This window comes from Aulostomus chinensis, chromosome 4 (genome assembly GCF_037954235.1).
Source record: "Aulostomus chinensis isolate RoL2024-O1b breed Wild chromosome 4, RoL_Achi_v1.0, whole genome shotgun sequence".
In the NCBI taxonomy this organism is placed as follows: domain Eukaryota; kingdom Metazoa; phylum Chordata; class Actinopteri; order Syngnathiformes; family Aulostomidae; genus Aulostomus; species Aulostomus chinensis.
This window is the reverse complement of record NC_141323.1, coordinates 13,997,575-14,020,887: the sequence shown is the minus strand read 5'-3', so window position 1 is coordinate 14,020,887 and position 23,313 is coordinate 13,997,575. Positions and strand designations below refer to the sequence as shown.

Here is a 23,313-nt window from a genome sequence, read left to right as displayed (position 1 = left end):
AGATGTTCTTTCAGTGTTCTGTCACACATAATCCACAGCCTGAGACAACAACTGGCTTTAATTACCAAGGTGCGAAGTGTTCACGCTGCTCTTGTGTCTAATACCATCTTCCCGGTGACAGGAGTGAGATGACTTTATGAATCACACGTCACTAACGAGGTTCATTTGCGGCTGCATTTGAATTGCTGAATGCTGATGTGGAGTTACCAGTCCAATCCTATAAATGTTCTGTCCTCTGTTCAAGGTTGTTACAGGAATAACACCCTGACTAATAAAGCAAGAGTCCATCTGTGACTGAATTATCTTAACAACCGTTCATCAGATCGATAAGGTGGAGTCTCAGGTCTGAGATGACAGCGCAAAAGCAGAGGCGACAAAGAAGGCCAACAACAACCGCTGCTCAGCTCCCAGAGCGATTTCTTGGCTGCCACTAAAGTAACTGATGCCAGGATTACTCAAAGGCAAAACCAGTAGAGCAGTCTTGCAGTGGGGCAGCCTAGCGGTGGAGCAGTCTAGCGGTGGAGCAGTCTAGCGGTGGGGCAGTCTAGCGGTGGGGCAGTCTAGCGGTGGGGCAGTCTAGCGGTGGGGCAGTCTAGCGGTGGAGCAGTCTAGTAGTGGGGCAGTCTAGCAGTGGGGCAGTCTAGCGGTGGAGCAGTCTAGCGGTGGGGCAGTCTAGCGGTGGAGCAGTCTAGCGGTGGGGCAGTCTAGCGGTGGGGCAGTCTAGCGGTGGAGCAGTCTAGCAGTGGGGCAGTCTAGCAGTGGAGCAGTCTAGTAGTGGGGCAGTCTAGCAGTGGGGCAGTCTAGCGGTGGAGCAGTCTAGCGGTGGAGCAGTCTAGCAGTGGAGCAGTCTAGCAGTGGGGCAGTCTAGCGGTGGGGCAGTCTAGCGGTGGAGCAGTCTAGCAGTGGAGCAGTCTAGCAGTGGGGCAGTCTAGCGGTGGAGCAGTCTAGCGGTGGAGCAGTCTAGCGGTGGAGCAGTCTAGCAGTGGAGCAGTCTAGTAGTGGGGCAGTCCTCCGTTGGGGCAGCCTAGACCGTCAGACACCCCAATGGATGGAGAGGAGGTATCATCACATATAAATTTGGCCATGACCAACATTTGGCTGTCTGGAAAATGCTGCAAGGCGTCCATGAAGAAATGGAAAAGAGTAACTACTGTGTGTGTGTGTGTGTATGTGTGTGTATGTGTTGCACTCAAGAACCACAGAACACATCATGACAAGTAGTTCCACAGATCAATGTTGTCAGCAAGGTTTTTTGACAACATGCAACCCAATGGCCCTGCCCTGAAATAACAAGTACGCCAAAAAAAACAAAAAAAAAAACAGGTGGCAATGTAGTTGCCATGTCAGTTGTAAATCAGAGATCAAAGTCATTACTCCTAGATCAAAGAGAAAGTCAGAAACCAAAGTGAGAGGTCTGATAACGTCAGATTAGAGAGGAGGACTTTTGAAATCAAACAATCCACGGAGTAACAAACAACGGGCAGTGTCCTTGTGCAGAAAGACGGAAGATATTTGAGGGTTTAGAATGTAGAGAACATTATCTTTGTCTAATATTTTGATGGAAGACATTCATATTTATGTCTTTAATGCCCAAGAGGCCTGCTCCCAGAAATAATCCTAATGCAGCATATTTATTAGATTCCACACAAAGTGTGCATGAGTCATTCCTGATGCTGAGCCCACCTTCAGGCTGCCAGGACGCAACTGAATATTAACACTTTGTTGGACTGGGTTCTTGACCTGATCACGAACTGAGGATGGGAGTGACACCTCGACATGACATCCTTCACTGCAATTTTGTATGGAGAAAAAAGAGAGAGACAGAGTGTGTGTGTGTGTGTGTGTGTGTGTGTGCGCGCATGCAGATGTTTAAGCCACTTGTTGGTGGATTCTGTTTCGTTCAATGATGCATCAGTTGCTTCTACAACACATTCATTAGAGATAGAGAGAATGTTTGTGTGTGTGTGTGTGTGTGTGTGTGTGTGTGTGTGTGTGTGTGTTTGTGTGTGTGCACTTGCGCACACTCACCTGTGGGCGGATGACTCTTTCAATGTTCTTCAGGGCTGTGTCGGGGGAAGGGGGCGAGCAGTCTGGAGTGGGGCCGGTTGAGCTGTGTCCATGGTTACCGTGCTCCCCCTCGCTCACCGTTACATGGGACGAGTGACCTTGGAGAGGGAGAGAGTGAGAGAGACAAACAGACAGACAGACAGACAGAGAGACAGGAAATATTTTCTTCTGGCAGCATTTGATTTTGTTTTGCAATCAGCACCGATGTGCACTAGAATCTGAGTCATCAGGAAGTCAGAACAACGCCAGTATCAGACAATACTCAAAAGTTATGTCTTCAGATACGGTCGCTATGACAACAGGATCATGGTACTGGCTCAAAACTATGACCTGCATGGTCTGGATGGAGCAAGACACAGGGTTCCACTCTCAGGAGTGTCAAGACCATAGTAGATGGTGTCAACTGAGGTGAGAAAATATGTCTTTCCTCAGGGGCCCTCATGAATCATCTTGGATATAAATCATTCAAAACTACAGGTGCTAGAATGACCCTGGGACATTAACGAGGCTCCATGTCTAGTAGTCAGGTCCAGGATGAGGATGTGACTGGTTTTGCCTTCAGTAAATAGCCAGAGTGCCGATGCTCCGACAGACGATATACGAGTGTATTGAAGTGAAGTGACTGAATGTGTTGGTAGTATTTCTTTTCGGCTTGGCACTTTGTAAACGGTCCCTCTGCTCTAATTCTGAAGCAAATAGAGACGGAGGGCCCAGAGGACGGCTCACCGGGATCAAAATGAGCTCGTAGCTTGTTGTCTATGTTGGCGCGCCCAGTTAGAGTTGTTAGTTTTTAAAACAGTGTTTCATGGTTTTATTTATCCTTCCAAATTCCCTTGACTGGTCTTGTCATGACTTTTTCCGACAAAATAATTCATCGGTGTAAAACAAATTTCACGTTCTAACACAATAAATATCATAACGTAATAAAAATAAACTTTCAAATGTTCACATGTGGTCAATTTAAAAATGTAAAATTAATTTCATGAATTTTTTTTTACTGCCCTCTTTTTTCTTTTTTCTGTGCTAAATCCTATTTAATCAGTTCACTGTGAATGTGTAGGATTCCATGCAGATCCTGATATCAAGTTTGTTTTGGCAGCAGTCTTTACCCTCTTAGCTATCACTGCTATTATCACCGCACCGCCTCTGCCTGGGAGAAGATGATTTTAGTGCTGTTTGCTTGTTTGCCTGTCAGCAGTATTATGCAAAAACTAGTGAGCTGACATGAAACGTGAAATTTAGTGAGTGTGTGTGTGTGTGTGTGGGGGGGGGGGGGGGCAGAGCCTAAAGAGGAACCCATTAGAGAAGGGGGCAGGATCATTAATTTCTCCGCCACTCTCCAAATGCTCATCTTCCTCTCGTTGCACAAGACAACAAGCGAAAACGGCAAAGATTCAGTTTGATGGCAGCTGGTGATCTTAATGTTTCACACAGTGTGTTTCCTCCGAATAGCGAATAGCACATAAGTGAAACCACAGAGGTGGAAGAGACGTGAGGAGAGTGCATTTTCTAAATTGACAAGTTGTGGCAACAACCGCAGCAGGACAATATGACAGCTGCCCAGAGTAGTTGATCTCTCTCTCTCTCTCACACACACACACACACACACACACACACACACACACACACACACACACACACACACACACACACACAAAGACACGACATGAATGTCCAAGCTAATTTCCCTAGCGTATGATTACTTAATAGAGGGAAGAAAGAAAAAGCTCAACACAGAGAAAAGAGGAAGAGACAGAAGGCTGAGCTAAGTGCTGAAGAAGCCCAAATTTAATTTCACAGGAAGGAAGCATTTGTCTTAATCAACTGAAGGGGACACGGCCAATATACCTTTCCCAATAAACTGCTACACACACACACACACACACACGCACGCGCACGCACGCACGCACACACCTTTTCTGTCTGCTGCTCCCTACCGACATGGAATCTGTCAGACACAAAAATATCATCCAATTATGGTGTTAAACCCAGCCATACGCACACACATGCAGCATGACATCACTTACAGGTGAGAGTGCAATCATATTTGCTCCGGAGAGATCATTTAAAAGTACAGTACATGGGCCTCCCTTACCACAATTTAGACTTAAAAAATGGGAATAAAAGCACCATTTGTGTTGTTTTAATAATTGAGGGAGAATAAGGCAGAGAGACAAACATGTGGAGCTGCTGCTGCTGTTTTGGATAATGATAATATTAATGCAACAGTGTCCTGTAATTACACGAACTACGTTTTAATCTGTGTGTGTGTGTGTGTGTGTGTGTGTGTGTTTTAACCAGAATGTTAGCAGGTTGTTTTTCTCTCTGGTCCACCGTCAACAGCATGGATCGACTCTACAGGTGATCGTGACACCGCTGCTTGAGGATGATTTAGGTTTCCATTTGATTGCAAAGCTAATTTGAAGCGAACTGTGGGAGAAATGTTGGGTCTCTGTAAAATAAATGGACCTAAATGTAAAGGTCTAATCAATTGGCTCCTGCTCTATCTAGAAAGAGTCATGGGTAACTTTTTGGTCATTTGTTGCTATAAAAATAAAATTCACTTGACAAAGGGCTTTAAAATCTGAAGTTTCTATTGGCTAGGTGACGAATAATGGACTCAGTTATTTATAACATTTATTTTGAATTTCAACAGTCTGGGTGCAGACTTGGTGGACACATAATTACACGCTTGACTCCTTCAGATAAAGTGACAGAGCCTCACAGCAAGATCTCACACCTTTCAACCTCCAAGTGACTTCATGCGTGCTCAAACACAAACATAAAAATACAACACATACTGTAAGAGCTGCCTAGAAACAATTAAATGTGCGCATAGATATAGAGAGAGTGAGAGCATGAGAGAGTGTGAGTGAGAGAGAGAGAGAGGTTTTGTCTTTGAGAGTAAATAAGCCCGTCAGCACTGAGGCTTTGAAGATGTGTGTGTGTGTGTGTGTGTGTGTGTGTGTGTGTGTGTGTGTGTGTTTGCGTGTGTGTGTGTTTGCGTGTCTTGGCAACACTCAGCCTTCGATGCCAAAGGGGAGGTGATAAACATGGGAGTGCACATGGAAGGGTTCATAAACATGCCTGGGTGTATTCTAATACCTGGAGGAGATTATACATCATCTGTTTATATCCATATGTTTATGTTTATCTGTGTTTGCAGTGTGGGAGACTACAGCGGTGCAGCCTATGGGAAAATGTGAAACTTTAAAGTTTCACAGGACGCTGATATTCCTTGTGTACTATGTCAGAACGCAGTACAACATGGCATCAGTCTACTGAACAATTTTGAGGATTCAAGGACCCGTCAAATGAAATGCATAGATATTTTTTAACACATGAACATTGTTCACCGTTCAGTTCAGTTCAGTTGTTTTGGAGATTACCGCAACTCTTTTACGTGAGAAACTTACATGTGCATGAAGGTGAGTAGACATGGCGGGGGGGGGGGGGGGGTGAACTGTCCCTTTAATTTCAACAACATAAAAGAATCAGACACTTGAGCAAATCTATATGAATAAAAAACTAACTCATAACGAAATTCAAATGAATGCGTCTGCGATGTGCTTCTGTCCAAGGCTGCAGGCGGCTGGTTAATACAGCAGTTTGTACTTGGGGGAGATGCTTGGAGTGCACGCATGTTAAAAAAAAAAAAAAAAAAAAATCAACTCTCCCCTTCCTGTTCACCTAACAAGACAGACACTGTCAGTTTCGGATGTGTTTTTCATGCTGATGGTTCTGCCTCTATGCCACTCCAGCGTGAAGTACTTCAACTGTGTGTGTGTGTGTGTGTGTGTGTGTGTGTGTGTGTGTGTGTGTGTGTGTGTGTGTGTGTGTGTGTTCGCCCCAAAGACAGAATACCCTGTAAGAAGACACAAAATTATTCAACTAAAAGCGTCTCCATTGCAGGGGCAGAAATGTTCAACAGCAAAGACCTTTAGTCTCTTGATATCCAGGTTGGATTACGCAAAAGGAAATATGAGACAATTCTTTATTAATTAATAATTACACTCCATCCCTTTCGTTTCTCCTCCGCTAAGAATGTTAGGTGGGTACAGAATATTATCTAATCAGTTCATCAATTTTCTTCCCAATAGCCCAAAAAAAAAAAAAGGTCTTCTGGATCACTGATCCAGAATGAAAATTAAAATGATTTCTGGAAGCTGAAGAGTTCTTCTTTAAACCATTTCACCTTGACAGGGACTTGGATTGAAATTCGTCCGTGACCAGAACTCTCGAGTATCTCTATCCTGCCAGGGACCAAAAACAGCTTTAGAAATCCAGGATCTACAATTTGATGCAGATTGCCTCCAAACATTAGTTGAAGCATTTAATCATCATTTCTTGTTGTGATATAAATCTTTCCAACAAATGTTAATCAATATCCATTAATTCATTTTGGAGATATGCCGCTTAAAAACAGACAGACATAAGCTGGAGATCTCAATACCTCCCAGGTTAAAGTATTTTTACAAAACCTTCACAGGGTAACTTATTCATTCCTTCTTAAAAATGACTTGAACATGAAAAGCAAACCAGAGTTGACAAATTGACCCCAAACTAAAAATCAATCGTCCGAATGTGGAACTATGAAAGTGTGAGGAAGTGCTAACATTTTTTACTATACATTCACTGGCAGCCAAAGAGGAAGCCTCTCTATTGCCTCTCTTTCAACAAGTCAATGGGCCTCGACCCTTTTAATAGTGAAGCCCTGGAGTTCCTACTTGCCGCCATTAGCCACTCTAAGCCTCTAGCGTCACCCAGAGTGGGTTAAATGAGGCGAGACGTAGCACCATCACGGCTCTGTCCACCGAGAGAACTGAGGGAAGTTTATATAGGAGGGAGAGTAAAACACTTTTGAAACACACAGGTGGGTGTGTTGAAGTGTGTGTGCACCTGTGGCTGCTTTTCACGCAGCGGGGCGGAGATCGCCGTCACACTTCCACACTTTCACACTTCACTTTCTTTTCCTGACATTATGCAAACGCGTTGATACGACTATCAAGAAAGATCAAATTAATATATGATCAACCAAATAGTCACACCGCCAATACACACCACCCGTACTGGGAGAAAGAGCTCAGGGAATAAAAAAACAACTGTCAAACAACAGTTTCCAGTGAACAACCATGAAAGACAGAAAAAGGACGATGGCTTTCTCTGCACTGCCTCCAGAAATGTTCAATTCCAAATCTCCACCTGAGCATTGACCCATTTTCTGAGAAGAAAGTTCACTCAGACACGCGGCACGATTGAAGAACACACACACAGAGAAACAGTTTCATGTTGCACACGTCAGCAGTGACTTGTTTACTAGTCGGAGACAAGTGTGTATTTATCTCAGGAGGAGTTGCTCCATAGCAGCAAAGAAACATTTTTGCTCTTCCTGCTTGGCAACAGTGGCCACCGGCTCCATGTGACTGAAGGCTGGCAAGGCTACACCCGGGGTCCCTTGTCACCCCCCCCCTGACTCCCTTTGGAATAAAGTTAAATGTGACAAAACAAAATATATTTAATTATAGAAATTTCAGAGTTGAATTATGAAAATAACCCCCCCCCCCCAAAGAACCCCAAAACAAATAGCTTTTCCAAACTTTGCCTAACTTTGAAAGAATCGGCTCATTCAAACCTGCATCACAACACACTCACACCCAGCAATGAGTTGCTGTTGTACCACTTGCAGTCAAGGCTCATAGATACTGTAGAGACAGGCTGATGTCATGCGTTACTCCCCAGGAATAGTCATGTGATACAGACATGACTGACAGACGCGACCCAGATCGGGAATCAAATTTGGGCGTTAGCGTTATTGCTCCCAAAAGCCAGAGTTTCTGTCAATTTCCTTCAACGTCGTTCAGTCAAGACCACTTGGGTCAGAGCAGAAAACTAAATAGCTGTTGTAGTAATTTTAATTTGGGAGTATGAGTCTTGTCACGACTACCTTGTGAGGCAGCTGGATTAACAAGACCATGAGATCTCACAAGACTGCAGATGCGTCCTTGCCTGAAGTCCTACAGGCCAGTCGGCATCCTTTTGAGACTATTTTGTCTACTCAAAGATACCAGTGTTGTTTTTGGCAGACTTTTCAGATTTAGTTTTAGTCTTAGTCTTTTGGACTAAATGCTTCTTAGTTTTAGTCACATTTTAGTCATTTCTATCCTTGATAGTTTTAGTCTAGTTTTTGTCGACGCAAACTCAAAGGTTTTATAGGCCAATACAGGTATTAGAATGAAGCAGACTGAAACTGATCTAACTTTCCAAGGTGAGTTTTTTCCCCTCTTTTTCTTTCTCTACCTTTTACTTTTATTATTTTGTTGCAGAGGCAGACAACACACTGGCACACAATATGAGTATTGTATCACAATAAAATAGGATTAAACAAAAATAAAAGCACACTTGACTTCCATATGAATGACCACATATCCTACATATTGGCTTTAGCTGCTATTGTTGGTTAAAGCATCCACGTGTGTTGCTTAGATAGGGAACAGCAGCAGGTCTGAAGACTACCGTGTTTCCCAGTCCCACAAACTTGGGTCAAAGCATTCCACCTACCACCCGGCCACAAAGGGACAGGGGTTTTATTCATAACATGCTAAATTAATAGAAGGGCTGGTTTAAACCAGCCAACATTAGCAGGGCCCCTGGCAGCCCCATTCATTCTAGCTTTAGCATGTAGCACTAGGAAGCGCTCTCTGTACCACGGGGGAGGTTTAACCACCACCACCACCACAAAACTTCAGGCTGATGTTTGAGTTCTTGATTGACATTGCACGCATGTTCTACTTGGCGGGAAAAAAATGCATGTTTTCAAACTTTGATCGGTCACCCACTAACAATTTAGTCGCGTCTCGTTCTCGTCAGACGAAAATGTATAAAATTTCGTCACTTTTCAGTCTTTACAGGGCGATGGTGACGTTCGTCTTTGTCTCATTTTCGTCATGGAAAAAAGGGGTCTGACGTCGTCATTTTCGTTTTCGTCCAGCGTGACGAAAACAACACTGAAAGCAACAATGGTGGCTCTCAGAAATGTACCCTATTTCTTCTTTTAAAGCAGATAAAAAAAAAGACTTTTCTCCACTGAAAAGGTGTTTTTCTACTAACTGGTTTCAGCTTTTACATTAGTTCATTGATCTGATTGGTTAAATTTAACATGATCAATGCTGATAGAACGGTTCCTCTGATCAGCGGCCAAGTACTCCTTGAAAGTTTTTTCCAGTTTCTATGGAGGACTTCCCAGATGGTTCTGACATGTCAGGTTACTGTTATGGGACCTACAGTACGTAGCCTTCTACGTACGTGGGGAAGCTAAAGACAGGCAGGGCGGCAGAAACTAAGACCCCCATGGGATAAAGAGCAGAGTCTGTAACAATAATGGCAATGGGAGTGACACTGATTAAATCAGATTCAGCATGTAAAGCAGCAGTTGGGCTGGAGGGTTGCTAGACAGCATGCAGATGAAGCAAAGAGAGTTGGCAGGCAGAAGCAGCTTAAATGAGGAGCCTTGAGTGATGTTTGCCATTAGAGTTCATGGGAGACAATCAGCTGATCCAGCAGAAGGAACTGGAACTGGACCGGCGGCCGAGGTGGGCTAGCTTGAGTCAGCTTATCCATTGACACACAAGTGTGAGGAGCTTGACCTGTCTGAGCTAGTGCTCTCTTTTCACATGGTGGAAAAGCCAAACGCATGCAGGAAAATCTGAAGTTAATATGGATTTTCTAATATATTCTGTGTTAAGAACACATCCTCTGTATTTGTCACGTCCAGAAATGAAATTGTGTTTTCCTTGGCGACGGCTCAAATTACATGCAGATGTTTTTCATCTTAATCTTTGCACATGTAGGAACAAAACATTTGCACAAGGCATGCAGATATAAAATTCATATGCAGCCAAGCGGTGCAGCAAAAATGGATTTTCTCATTGGAAACAAATGAAATTCCATCAGAAAGGAATCCATCCAACACAATAAGTATAATCCTGAGTTAATATACAGGGCTCAGTGTTAGGATTATACACCCAAGTATGTACTCAGCTTACTTTGCATTATAAAGAAGAGAATCCCATTTATTTGCTGTCAGAAATGACAGTTGCTATGTCAGAGACATGGCAGGAGGCATATGGTGCGACGGGATACTGTGCATAACAATGCCATGCGAGCTTTCATGAATCCAGCAGCGTCACATGTGGGATGATGCCTCTAACAGGTTGTAGAGAATCTCAGGACAACAGCTGCAGCTAGACAAAGGACGAGGATGAGGGGGAGAGAGAAATCCAAGAAGCCAAAACATGGAAGAGCAGGAAGTTACTTTCAGGTGCCACTTCTCACTGAGAGCTGGTTCCCTGGTGTTTTTCTCTCTCTCTTTTTTTTTTTTTTTGCAGCGTCTAGGCTGAGTGACAGCCACCAGATGGATTTTGGATAAAACCACCTGATTGTTTTGAGGCTTCAGAGAGAGCTGCGGAGGCTTGGAATCCTTAACTGGGAGACAGTTGCAGACAGCTACCCAGCAGCGGAGGAGGATACCAGGCAGGGCTTACGCTGCCAGATGCCCCTGTAAACAAATCTCTCAGCCCAACCCTGGTTAAAGAGTGAGCAAAACAGCTGTCCGGAAGTTAAATAATGAGCTAAACCTCACCACGACAAGCAACCCTCTGACATTTGACACATGTAACATGTGTGTGAGAAGGTTGGTCCGGCTAAGTCTTTTTTTTTGACGACGAAAACATTATCATTTGTTTTCAGTGGACATGAGCGCTTAATGCCTTTAGCGACGAGCATTTGGATTTTTATCGCTGAGATTTGACAAATTTGAGGTAAATGTCGTGCTTGTTACAGAGTCTCCCAATCACAGTAGAGTCAACACCGGAAAAATACCAAACTGTCACGCATCCTACATGTATGAGCGCCGAACGACACGCTGTAATGTTTCCTTGCCGTCGAAATCTGATATGGAACAGCGGCGGCGGCGGCTCTGTCTTCTCTCCCTGTTGCTTGCTTTCATCCGCAGCGAAGCCCAGAGGAAGTGCTCCACCTTGTGCTGACTTTTTTTTTTTAACTGCCATGTATATTCTGAATGACTGCAACCAAAGCATCCCAGTTGAAAAAAAAAAAACCCAAACAAAACAACAACTATGTGCTCCCAAAGCGCTCTCAGCAGGGCGATTTCAGAAGAACACTCTGGTAGACCAAAAGGTGGAAAACAAAAATAGAAGCAGGAAAGGTGCTTCTGTAATAAATCATTTCCCACCAGAGAGAATTTACAGACTCGTTAAAAGACGCCATAACGAGATTCTTTTTTTTTTTTTTTTTTACAGTGCAATGCATCAAGACACGCTATGATCTCCCTATTCCCTCTTTCTCTCATCTCAATCACCCTTTCCCCCGTGTTTCTTCATCATCACATCCTTCCTCTCAGAGGCAGATAAAAGGAAGCTGACTCCCACCCATGTCCAATTAGCTTGACATGTGACCGGGCTCAAAGCAGAGAAACAGGCTTTTCCCTCCTGCTGTGTCACACACTCACACTCAAGTAGATGGTTTATCCTGAGACAACCCTCTGACTTGGTCGACTAAATCCCTCTTTTTTTTCTTTTTTTTTTACAGCCTGAGTAATAGCATTCACAGCTTTTGTGGCGTGAAGCATTTCTGGGCATTTGAAGCAATTAAAAGAAAATGACTTTATCACCTGACTGTTCTCTCTTTAAGTGCATATATCTCTCATTTAGCCAGGTAAAAAGCGCAAAGAGAGCTGAGAACAAACACAACACCCACATCACTCACTCACATCAGTGGAGCGATTTTAGACCAAAACACAATTTGGCATATAGCAGCTTATCTCCTAGTTCACACACCCACACACGCGCACATACACACTCTGACAGGTCAGCTCTTCTCGTGGGACGACACAGGCATGGACACATACCAACAAAACAAGCCTCGGGGGGGGGTGGCGGCAAGAGAGAGGTGTCACTACCAATGTAGTTCCCATGGCAACATACAGGTGACTCACCAGCCGATGATGCAGTTGCCGTGACAACCTGCAGTGTGTAGCATCGCTATGGGAGCTAAGTGGAAGGGAAGAACACTGTGGGTGTTTGTTGCCGTGGGTGTTGAAGTGAAACACCATAGACCAAACAACTGATGAGTGAACGCTGCAAAGCTGGAGGGTTAGCTGGAGAGCTAAACTGAAATGAAAAAGATTTGAAGACAGCGTAAAGAGTACCAGGGGAAGAGCGGAGCAAGCGCCGAATAGTTGGCACTTCATTAGGTGCAGCAAAACAGCTCTGTTTTAAATTCTGCCTTTAAGATAAAAACGCTCAGAAACATTTAACTATTTTGCAACACCTGCACACCAACGCCATTTCTTTCTACCTTGATCAGGAGCACTGAACGAACACCAATGTCCTTGATTTCCCCTACAAAATCTCACAACGACAAGAGAAAACTCGCACGCACATCACAGAGAGGACTTGGTACAACCAGGACCTGAACCTTGTTGCTGTGACCGCGGCCTCCATTAGGAACCATTTTCTGTCACCAAGTAAAATTCATAAGGTGCTTAAGAGTCTGTGCACTTAGGACTTAACTGGAACGGTAGAAAAAGAGTGGCTATTTGGCGCTATAGAGAATATGGATAGAAAATTTTACATAAATGTGACACTGGCTTGAATAAAATAGTTGATCATGTCTCAAAATCCTTGGATGCATTTTGGCTTGTGTAAGATGACACACAGAAGCCATGGACAACTGCAAAGATGTAGGACACCCCGAGCTGCATTTTAGTGAACATATAAAGTAGCTTTCTGCTTGGTCCTACCGTTGCGTGGACACGTGTTGAGCCGGTAGTTGATATCAAGAGAGGAAGGTTTACGGGTGACGGCGGTCGTCACAGACTCGTAGGGGTTCTCCTCGTCCTCTGGGAGGAAAACATCCAGGGATGGAGAGGTAACTACCTCTGCTGAACGCTTCGAGTCCTTGGAGAAGAAGAGAGAGCAAGAATTGAACGATTTAAACGGCTCCACATGGATAAATACAAAACTTTTTCCCCTCATGTCTTACTTATGTGAAAACATAAAAAAAAAGTTGCCCGAAAAAAAAACAATATTTGATGCAACATGTCACTTTCTAATGTTTTCATCCTCTCCGGTTCTTGCTTCATTGGAAAGTCGACGAGAAATAACAGACACAAGGTTCCCATATTTCCACCCGCGACATTTTAAAGATGAATCAATTTTATGACTTTTCAAGGACCCGTAATAGAATATCAATGACCACTCGTACCCTTTTAGTACACGAACACAAGTGTCCTTTCGTTAATTATGACTTGAACCTTTTTTTAAAACTCTAATTGGGATTTATTTTAATTTTCATTTCAAATACTCCAAACCGAAAGGTACTGTCAGTGCCATTTGGTACAGACAAAACACTTCAGACAACAAATGTGACGCAAGCGGAATTAATTTGCCAACATCAAATCACACAGAAAAAAGCCTTTACACAAAATATCTCTTGCTACACATTACGTAATACAACTGCTCAAACATGCTATCGTGTATCCAAACTACTACATATTGCAGGTCTTTCCCTTGAACTTGCTATGAACTGTTTTTCCCAACAAGCTTCTGCATTCTGTCCACATTCCCAGAAATATAACCTGTTCCATGTTAGAAATCAACGCCCCAGCCTTCTGGATTCTTTAACGTCCCTTCCATGTCTTGGTGTAAATGTGACAAGGCCTGCTCTCCCTTGCTTGTTGCTTTGTGCCACGGGCTATTTCTGTGTCGCCTCGGCGTTCTTTGGAAATTCATCAGCGAGCGGCAGCAGCAGATGTTGAATGTCAAGTTGTTTTCTTTCTCTTTTCTTTTTTTCCCCTTTCTTTCTGCTCTATTTTTTTTTTTTTTTTTTTTAAGTCCATAACATAAAATGCATGTAATGGATGTTACGTGACGCCAAAGGCTATAGATGTTCTGACTGGCAGTCAAAATCAAAACACTTCATGGAATAACGTCCATGAAAGATTACTGTAGAATAGCACAATCCATTTCATTACAGACAAGAAAGTTAAATTCCAAGTATTCCAAGGCTTCTCTAAGAATTTAGTCCATTTTAAAGGTTTGGACAATTGGATTTTCATTAGGACAATGTTCAGAACACACTCTGTTCAAGCCTGTGGCCCCATTTTTTTTTTTTTTTTTTTAAAGTACACAAGAAAAAGAAAAATATGTGTCTGGTAAAGATTGGCGATCAAATACAAGCGATCTTGTGACTGCTGTGAGGTGTTCAAGTGCCTGTAATGAACAGTACGTTGCAGCTACATTACTGCAAAATAACACTGAAATGCTGTTTGTGGGATGTGGGATTATTGGTTTTATGACGTAAAGGAACAAGAAAATGTGGACAGTGCCGTGATACCTTCTGGGCAGGGTTAGAATTGGAACCTTGAAACACGAGATACAATCAGCTTGTTTTAAAATGTATTAAGTTTTTATGAAGCTGATGACAGAGGTGGCTTCTGTTGCAATTTATTCTCAGTGGGTGAAACAGCCTGAGGGCCTCATCACATGCTGTGAACAAATTCAAAAAAAGGAAGAAAACAACCCCTGAGGTACCGTATGTTTGAGAAGTTGCCACAAAGTAGAATCGATCAAAACCAAATCTATTTTGTAGTCACAATTCTGATGAATGCGGAAAATAATTGAAACCTTAATAGTTTTTGTAAGAAAGCAATTTACCTCAGCAACCTTTACTTTAAAGGATAATTTTTCTATTTTTTAATCGTTTTTTTTTTTTCATGTGTTTGTGTCAAAATCTTAGGCAGGGACCAAAATTATACTGCAAAACAGCTTAAGGAACCCCCCCCCCCCCCCCAAAAAAGAGCCTTTCCACAGCTGCTCGAGTTTCCTTATAACTGTTTAGAAGTCTGACCTTTTCAAGTTTGAGATATTTCCTCTATTTTGACATTTTTGATATGATCTAAGTCATATTAAGCCAACATAGGCTCTATTTTGGTTGGGTTGAATTAAAAGGTCAACTTGTAAACTGAAAGCGTTCAGTCGAATCCAGAGAAGAAAAAATTCCGCGCTTGTCATGCACTGAGTTTCATCCGGCTGCTGGGCCTCAGAAAAAAACAAAACAAACCAAAAAAAAAAAATCTGCTTGAGAATCTGTTCAGCTCTCGCCTCACCGAGAGCCTCAACAAGCCTCTTGAAAGCTGCAGATTTTCCTGTCTACAATCCCTCCATGATGAAACGCGGCAGCATCACCACGGACTCTAAGCCACATAAGCACAACTTGGAGTGTTCTAGCATCGACCTGTCCAAATTAACATGGCTGAAAATTCACAATCACATGAGAAGTCACATGCACTGCCGGTATAAACAGGATAAAATACTTCCCTCACTTGGTGAGGATTTTGAAGATTTCTTCAAAGTATTATCTGCACTTTAAAGTCAACATGTAATATTATTTATATGAAATCTGAAAAATCCATCCCTTATGGAAGGTGACTCTGAAACGAATTTCCTTCATCAAACTTTAACTTTCAGCGAAACCAGGCCAAATAACTCCAAACATACATCAGCACAGAGGCAGTCGGTGGTTTTCTGTGTCATTGTATTATTAATAGGAAGAATGCTTTTGCTTCACTTTAATTAATTAAAGTTCAGTTTTTGTAGCTGATTGTAAGTCACAGAATGTGATCTACCTCCATTCTAATTTGCATACTAAATGATATATTGTAATAATTAGGACTAAAAGCATTTGGACAAGAATTTGGGATGTGATTAATTCATGTGGGGAATGTTTCTCGGGGACCTTCAGGGAGCTGCATTCTCTCTGGGTATTGAAGAATTTCAGATTGCACTTTCATTGCAGCATCGGTGAAAAGGTTGAGCCCCAAAGGGCTCGGAGAGAGAGAGCCGAGGTCCAAAAGGTCCCTTATCTCTGAGGCAGATGTGTGCCCAGAAAGAATGAAAAACAAGAGTGAACGATGTGGAGCAAGAGGAAAGGTTACAAGGGGAACGCGTCATTCCAGCCGGGGAGACAAAACATTTCTTTCCAGCGATGCACCCTCTGGATGTCTGCCTTTTTTCTCAAAACACTACGGTCTATCATCATTTCTGGAGTGTCACCTGGCAGCCGGCTCCTGGTTGTACCCCTCTGAATAGAGGTTGAGTTTGTCACCATGGTGATAAGACATGGGTGGAGCTATTTTACCTCATCCAAATATATTTCTGATCACTATCTCCCCCTTTCTCATTCAACAGCTATTACTCTTCCTGTCATCATCTGCGACTATGCTACCCAGACAGCACTGGGCCATAAATCACACACTCAAAGGAGATTAATCATTCAGGCTGATAGAGCAATCAGTCCCTTGATGATTTCTCTCACTCACTCACTCGATCTGAGACTTATTTCACACAGCACTTTATTAAAAGGTTCGCAAACTAACAACCGCCCCCTCCCCTCTGCCTGTTCCCTCTCCATCAGCGCTCCATCAGATTGCCATTAAGGGACATCCAGTCAGTCAGTCTCTAGCCTTAGCTCTGCAGGTGGTCCGGCCTCGGCTGACACTGATTTGACGTGACAGCCTGGTTAGTTGCAGATTTTGCTTAAAGAACCGGGTGAAAGCCAGACAGAACTGTGACAGAGGCCGAGAGAGCTGCTGGGATCTCGTAAACTTTCAATTCTAAACTCATATGGAGCTCTGTGCAGACCCGCCGTTAGCGCGGATCTTAGGTGATCCCATTAGGGGCGAATACACCCAAGACACTTGGATCTGATGACTGCAAAGACATCCTGCGGTGGTCTGGACCTCATATGTTGACACTGAAGGACCAAAACTCAACTGCCGTCCTCTAGGAAGAGAGTGTGAACAGTTATTTGTCTCTAAAATTGCACTGAAATTTCTTCTAAGGGTGATTTAGTTGGCCAGGAACACCGGGACATGGACGCCTGTATTGTTTTGATCAGGTAGAGCTAAGAAGAGAGATCTGATCGTATTCGAGACACACGGGGAATGGTAGGTTACTGGTTCTTCACCATGAATGTATAACTGTGTGTTAGCGAGTTGGTACCTTGCACGCCCCCCCCCCCCCCCCGTGTCAAAAATGTGTGAATGGGAAGGTTTTGCAACATTAAACGCAGTCCATTTACCATTCTAACAGCACATCTGAATAGAGTTTTTTCACGAGTGATCCAGTTGGGCCTGACAGCTTCAATTAAAGGTGCAATGAATCATTTTCAAATTCATTTTGAGGACTTTAAAATAAGCTAATCAGCAACCTCTGCAAGCCCCTACACTGCATCTCAAACAAGATGTTTCTGAGGCTTTACGTGGCGTTAGAAAATGTCAAATCATTGTATCAATCCAACAAAAAAATGAGGTTTTAAAATTCATAACAGCACAATAGCCTGGCTGAAATTGTGCTTTTCAAGGCTGGACGAACACAGTTAGATAATATTTAGATTAAACTGGCACATATCTACTTCGATCAGCCTCATGTTGGCCTGACGTTTGACGCATGCTTTGTAGGTCCCAATTACCCAGAGGTGGTTTCAGTTGAAGGAAAGTCGGCATGACCTGAGGAGAATAAGTTGAACAAAAATCCAATTTTAAACATCACTGTCTAACACTGCAGTGATGAAATGACAACTTGGATTCGATTGATAAATATTCCGATCAGATTCGAGCTGGAGTCGTAACTCGTAGCTTGAACCAAGCCGCTCTGACTTGTTTTTGTGTTTGAATGTTTGGTCTGCAATTGCTTTGATTGTTTTGGTTGATGATTAAGTTTTTATTTAAATGACAAGACTTTTATTGAAAATCTAAACCAGACAGAGCAGAAAGCACTTTACTCCCTGATGGGATTTTGATAAAGAAAAAAAAAAAGGTATGCAGTTCATTAGTAGTTTGGATGTTTTAATTTTGGTTTTTGTGCTCATATATTTCTATTTACCTTCCTTTTTTCCAGTTCAAAATCAACTAAAGAAACTCAGCTAAGATCCTGCTGCAGTGTTTGATCAGAAATCGAACAGTGCACTGTCAAGAGGAGTTGTCATTATGGCGAAAACACCGCATTTGTTGTTGTACAAGGAGACCAAATCTGCTCTGGCTCTAACTATAGCTCAACTGTAGATGGGTAAACCATGTTGCAGAAATCAGTACAGTGAATTGGAGAAATGTGATTCCCGCAGCTTGATTATTGCAGTCATGCTTTCACAATTATGCAGGAGCCTGATGAGTGAGCAGCTACATATGAGCAGACGTACGGTAACAAGGTCAATGTGGAGTCTTAATTTCTTGCACAGCCTCATTTCAATAAACCTACTGAGGCGCGTGTCACCGGCCAGATTTGAAAAGAAAAAAAAAAAGCATTAAGATTATTTTCTGGCTTCCAATTCTGCAGAATGAATTGTGATGATGCGTTTACAGCTTTATCTGAATGACTTAAAAGTGGAAACAGAAACAAGTGGATATTGTCTTTGCAGCAGGATGTGACAGGATTGCTGGGAAATGCAGCGCTAATTTGTGATGATAAAGGACTCAGACACTGAGGCTACTGACTGTTTCAACCATGTCCGGTAATGTTCACTATTAATTAACAATGAAATTAAAATGAAGTACAGCGGCGTCACAGATTGAATGAAAGTTTGAAAATAAAGTCTACATTCACGTGTCTTCAATCACTTAAAGGACAGAAAATTCCTCGAATAAACAACTTTTTTCCATGGTTTCGCCGGTTTTATTTTTTTCACTCTCAAATCTACATCACTCATGATTCCAACGTTCAGCCCCAATAATCTGTGGAAGGAAGCGAAAGAGAAAGCGCGAGGCCAAAGCTGACAGGGGGGGGTAACAAACCCATCACCTGGAATTGAGACCGAGAAGTGATTTGGAGAGGAAGTATTCAAGTAGATCAAAGGATGCCAGGATCCAGCTCAACACTTACTTTGGAGTTCGCGTCAATGCCAGCACATCCCGAGAAGACGAGCATGAGACTGAAAGACCGAGCAGGAAGAGGGATACAAGTTCATGCTGAGGAAAGGAAACGAAGGAAGTGGGAGCGCAACCAGATTGGAGCAGCAATTTCCTCACACACACACACACACACACACACACACACACACACACACACACACACACACACACACACACACACACAAAAGCATGGGAGAAAACATACAAATACAGAGACCATGCACACAAAACACAAGGAAGAGATTCTAAGGAAGTTTGACCTACTCCTCCGCCATCTCTGCAACAGGACAGTCGGTGTCAAGTTCACAATGAAACCCCCCGAGCACCAAAAGTCCCTTTCAATGACAAAACCGGTTTAGCTACCTGATATCCTGATGTTTCTTATAGCACGTCTTCCTGCCCCAGCCCTGGAGAGGTTTGAAGACTTATTAAAAAAAAAAAAAAAGTGTCAGAAAAGGCTTTCGAGCGCTGTGATATGAGCTCCAACAAACAAAAACAGTGGGTCTTCATTCATTTCCCCTCCCTGGCTGCACCCTCCCTCTCTATCAGGGCAGAGATAGCACACAGAGAAACTTGTGTCTGAGCTGAACAGGAAGAGAGCAGCCAAACAGAGGGCTCCTCTGGACGCTAATTAGCCGCTCGTATGCAGCTCCTGTCCAACTGCAGAGGCCACATTAAACGTGTGTGTTTGTGTGTGGGTAATATTTGATGCAGCGTGGTAATTATTGCAGAAGAGACAGTTAACGTGTACACATACAAATAATTTTTTCGTGATGTTTTCTGTGTGTAATCTGTGTGTGCAGGCTTGATAACCCAGATAGGAAATTCGCTGATACCCCCAGGAATTTTTTTTTTCTTTCTTAAATCTTGTGAGTCTTCCTTCCTCTCTCTCTCTCTCTCTCTCTCTCTTTAACCCTTTACTGTACATCCACAGCACAACACACTGCTTTACACACAGAGTTCATAGGCCATCAGATATGAATAGAGGCTATAATGTGCTGGCATTTCCTCATGGAGGCTATTTAATTAGAGAGAAAAAAGGGAGGGCTGGACACCGGAGGGGACAATGGACCTTCTGAAGTCTGAAATGAAGGGGGGGGTGGGGGTGGGACAGAAAGAGGTGCTGTCATGAAAGGAGAGATCTGGTGAATCACGTTGACCAAAAAATAGCAATAGAGAGAAAAGTCAAGGTTGGAAAATGCCCATATTTTCTCTGGAAACAACTGTCAAAAGGAAAAGACCTGGAGCTGACCGTATCTCAGCTGTAATTGAAAAGTAAAATATGGACCCTTCAGATGTCCTTTGAACAGAAGCAGGCGAGTGGTTCCACACAGTTATTAGCAAGCAGATTTCCCACAATGTTGAGTTATTACTTTAACTTTCGAGCAATGGGAGACATAAAGGTTAATAGCAGAAACATTAGAAGCGAGGCAGGGAAGTCAGGGAGGTGAAGTAGAGGAGGGAGACAGGAGGAGAAAAGCCTTACAGGACAAGTTGGCCATCCCTCCATGCCTGGCTTAATCCCACAGAGAAAGGCTAGCTGAGCCACCCATGGGACATGACTGACAGCCAGTCCTCAGAACCCCGTCTCACATACTGGATAAAAGCTTCTGCATCCAGCAGAGCTCTAACGGTGGCTTCACTTGGCTCCACGCTTTAATCCCACTGACACGGCAGAGAGGGGTTGCTGCAGGAGAGCCACCGCAGACCTGAGGACTATGGAGGAGGTTTGGGCCTCTCTTTGAAGGGCTGCACAGGTGTTCAAGGATACATTGGTATGGAATCAGAATGATGAAGAGTCGTATACCTCACCTGCAATGAAGACTAGTATCAAGTTCCAAATGCTGGTGCTGAGCTGGGTTTACTACACATCTGCGTTTGCTGCCTCCAATCCTAATCCTTTCTAAATGGTGCAATCCCAGAGTAACTCACGATACGATGCCATCACAACACTGTGACCACAATAATATCATGATTCAGCAATTCCACCATAATATTTCGCTATTGTGCTATTTAAGTTTCGTCAGAATATCTGTGAACCTGAGGACAGAAATGTCCCGTAAAAAGGTAGAGAGCAGGAGTCATATTTATTCTTATGTTTAATACTGCCAGCAGACGCTGTTTGCTACTGCAGCATTAAGTGAAGTTTGAATGATGTGAACATTTACACAATAAACAGCCATCATATATTCCAATTTTACCTTAACCTACATTTCTTTCGCAACGTAGGCTTTTTTATATGTTACTTTGCTTAAGGTAAAACTAAAGATAATCGAGGGGAGATTGTTTCTCAGTGTTCCTACCACACGCCAGGCAGCACTCTGAAGGCTAAGAGTGCTAAAAAAGATTTCCTCTTTATTACTTTTATGGGTAATCTGCTTTTTATATCTCAATCGTGGTGAGGAGAATTGCTTTAGAAGATGATTACTGTCTGCTCCTGTAGGTTTCACATCAATCTTGAACACACAGCTTTACTTTTGTGCCAACCGCTCAGTGTGATAGCTGCTCCGTCCTTGTTTTCGATGGCTTCTATTTCAGAAGGAGAGAAATATAGTGCCTGGTGTGATGGCGCTCCCAGTAGCACTTTATAGAGTGGTGTTGTCAGGTCTGTCACTGTGTTTTTATTTTTTACTCTAAAAGTTAATTGAGACTGTGCTAAAACTGAGAAACGTTCTATGACGTGTCGCCGACCATCTTGGATGTCCTCGGAGATGTGTGTGAGAGAGAGAGAGAGAGAGAGAGAGAGAGAGCGAGAGAGAGTGAGAGTGGGAGCGAGAGAGAGAGAGGACGAGTAAGGTGATGGAACATTAGAACCCAAATCATCTCTAATAACCTCCCTGTCCTTGAGCTAAGCTCCACTGAATCGTGCAGGTAATAGCTCAGATGGTCTGTGGCCTTAAACTGCAGCCCAGGCGCGACTACTAGCGATTAGATCCATAAACAGAAACGTTCAAGTCCCTACTTGACCCAGGCTTTGTTTCATCTAATGTTTTAGCTCTGCCCAGTCATTGGACAAGAACTGCTGGGCAGACCCTCCTGGTCCGACACCTGGCAGAGGTGCCTTAAACCTGCTCTCTAACCAGTAGCAGGCAGGGGTTGACTTCTGTCCTTCCGAGAAGGAGTCAGATTTAATGGACGTCCGTCAGGAATATGGTCAATTAAATACCCGTGTGAACATTTTCCAAACAAGTTAATGGTCTTAATCGCTAGTTTCAAGTCTTCTTTAGAAGAATGTGGTGTAATTTTCCTAAATCATGATCTTATCTACAGTAAAATAGACGATAAAGGAGGTTGTTGCACAGTGAGTGAGCGGACAAATCTAATTCGCTCTGCCCACTGGTTAGATCCTTCCATCCATTCTCTTCTGCTTATCCTGTTAAGAGTCGAGGGGGGGCTGGAGCCTAAGTCTATGACATATTCATTTAAAAAAAAACGACTGAATTCTCAGTTATTGATCATTTTAAATCTATCAAGTGAATCCACTCAGTCTATTTGTTTATTTTAAATGCATTATTGTTAGACCAGCAAATAAATTACAAGACTATGTGAAACACTGGGATACATTCATGGATGTCATGTCTGTTCTCCTGTATTTATGTCACGCTATAAATGCACATTGCTGTAAAAGAGTTGCCCTACGGGCAGTAAAGTGCCACACCTCTCCAAATATGGTCATGTAGTAAAATGCTTGTCTTTCTGTATACAATATTAAACTTTAGTGGTCCCTGTAGGGTAAGTCAGGCCTCTGTACACCAACATAATGTCTGTTAGTTGTGTCTAAATCATTCAAATAACGACTTTCTCATCCAAACCTGTCTCTCTCTCTTGTGATGTTGCAACTAGGAAGATACAGAAAAGGAGCAAAAGCTCTGCATATTTACAAGTCAGGCGGGACCACAGTACAGCTGTAAGAGGGGGTTTTAAAATAGAGACACTGTAGTGATTTCTCAGCCTTTGCAGTATTTTGAGTTGCTACGGATAACAAGAAGCGCTGTAGCGTGCTTAATTAGGACCAGTAATGACCACAGTCGCTCCTGGCACCTGATTGATTAAAATGTATAACATGCTGCATGTGCTTAATAGATGATTGAACGGAAGCTGCAGAGTCTCAAGAGCGCACTAGTCTCTGAATGTGTTCGCTGCATGCAGGAGTTTTGCTGTTGCCGTGTTTGCTGTTTCCATCAGGCTTCAGTGGGCATTTCAAGTGTTAGACGGAGCCGAAAAGTGTTTATCAACATCCACATTCAAATCAAAGCCTCACA

The 23,313-nt window shown here is 43.0% G+C and overlaps 1 protein-coding gene across 5 annotated transcripts in view; it reads right to left on the bottom strand.

Moving 5' to 3' along the window:
* Positions 1-23,313, bottom strand: part of anks1b (ankyrin repeat and sterile alpha motif domain containing 1B) — a 216,610-nt gene that overhangs the window by 86,561 nt on the left and 106,736 nt on the right. For 4 of the 5 annotated variants that reach the window (XM_086201956.1, XM_086201951.1, XM_086201952.1 and 1 more), the window contains 2 exons: positions 12,887-13,043; positions 2,029-2,165 (listed from right to left, as the gene is read on the bottom strand). In XM_086201956.1, the coding sequence (XP_086058082.1) occupies positions 2,029-2,165; positions 12,887-13,043 (294 nt within the window). The remainder of the gene's footprint in view (positions 1-2,028; positions 2,166-12,886; positions 13,044-23,313) is intronic. The other variant, XM_086201954.1, reaches the window with a different exon arrangement.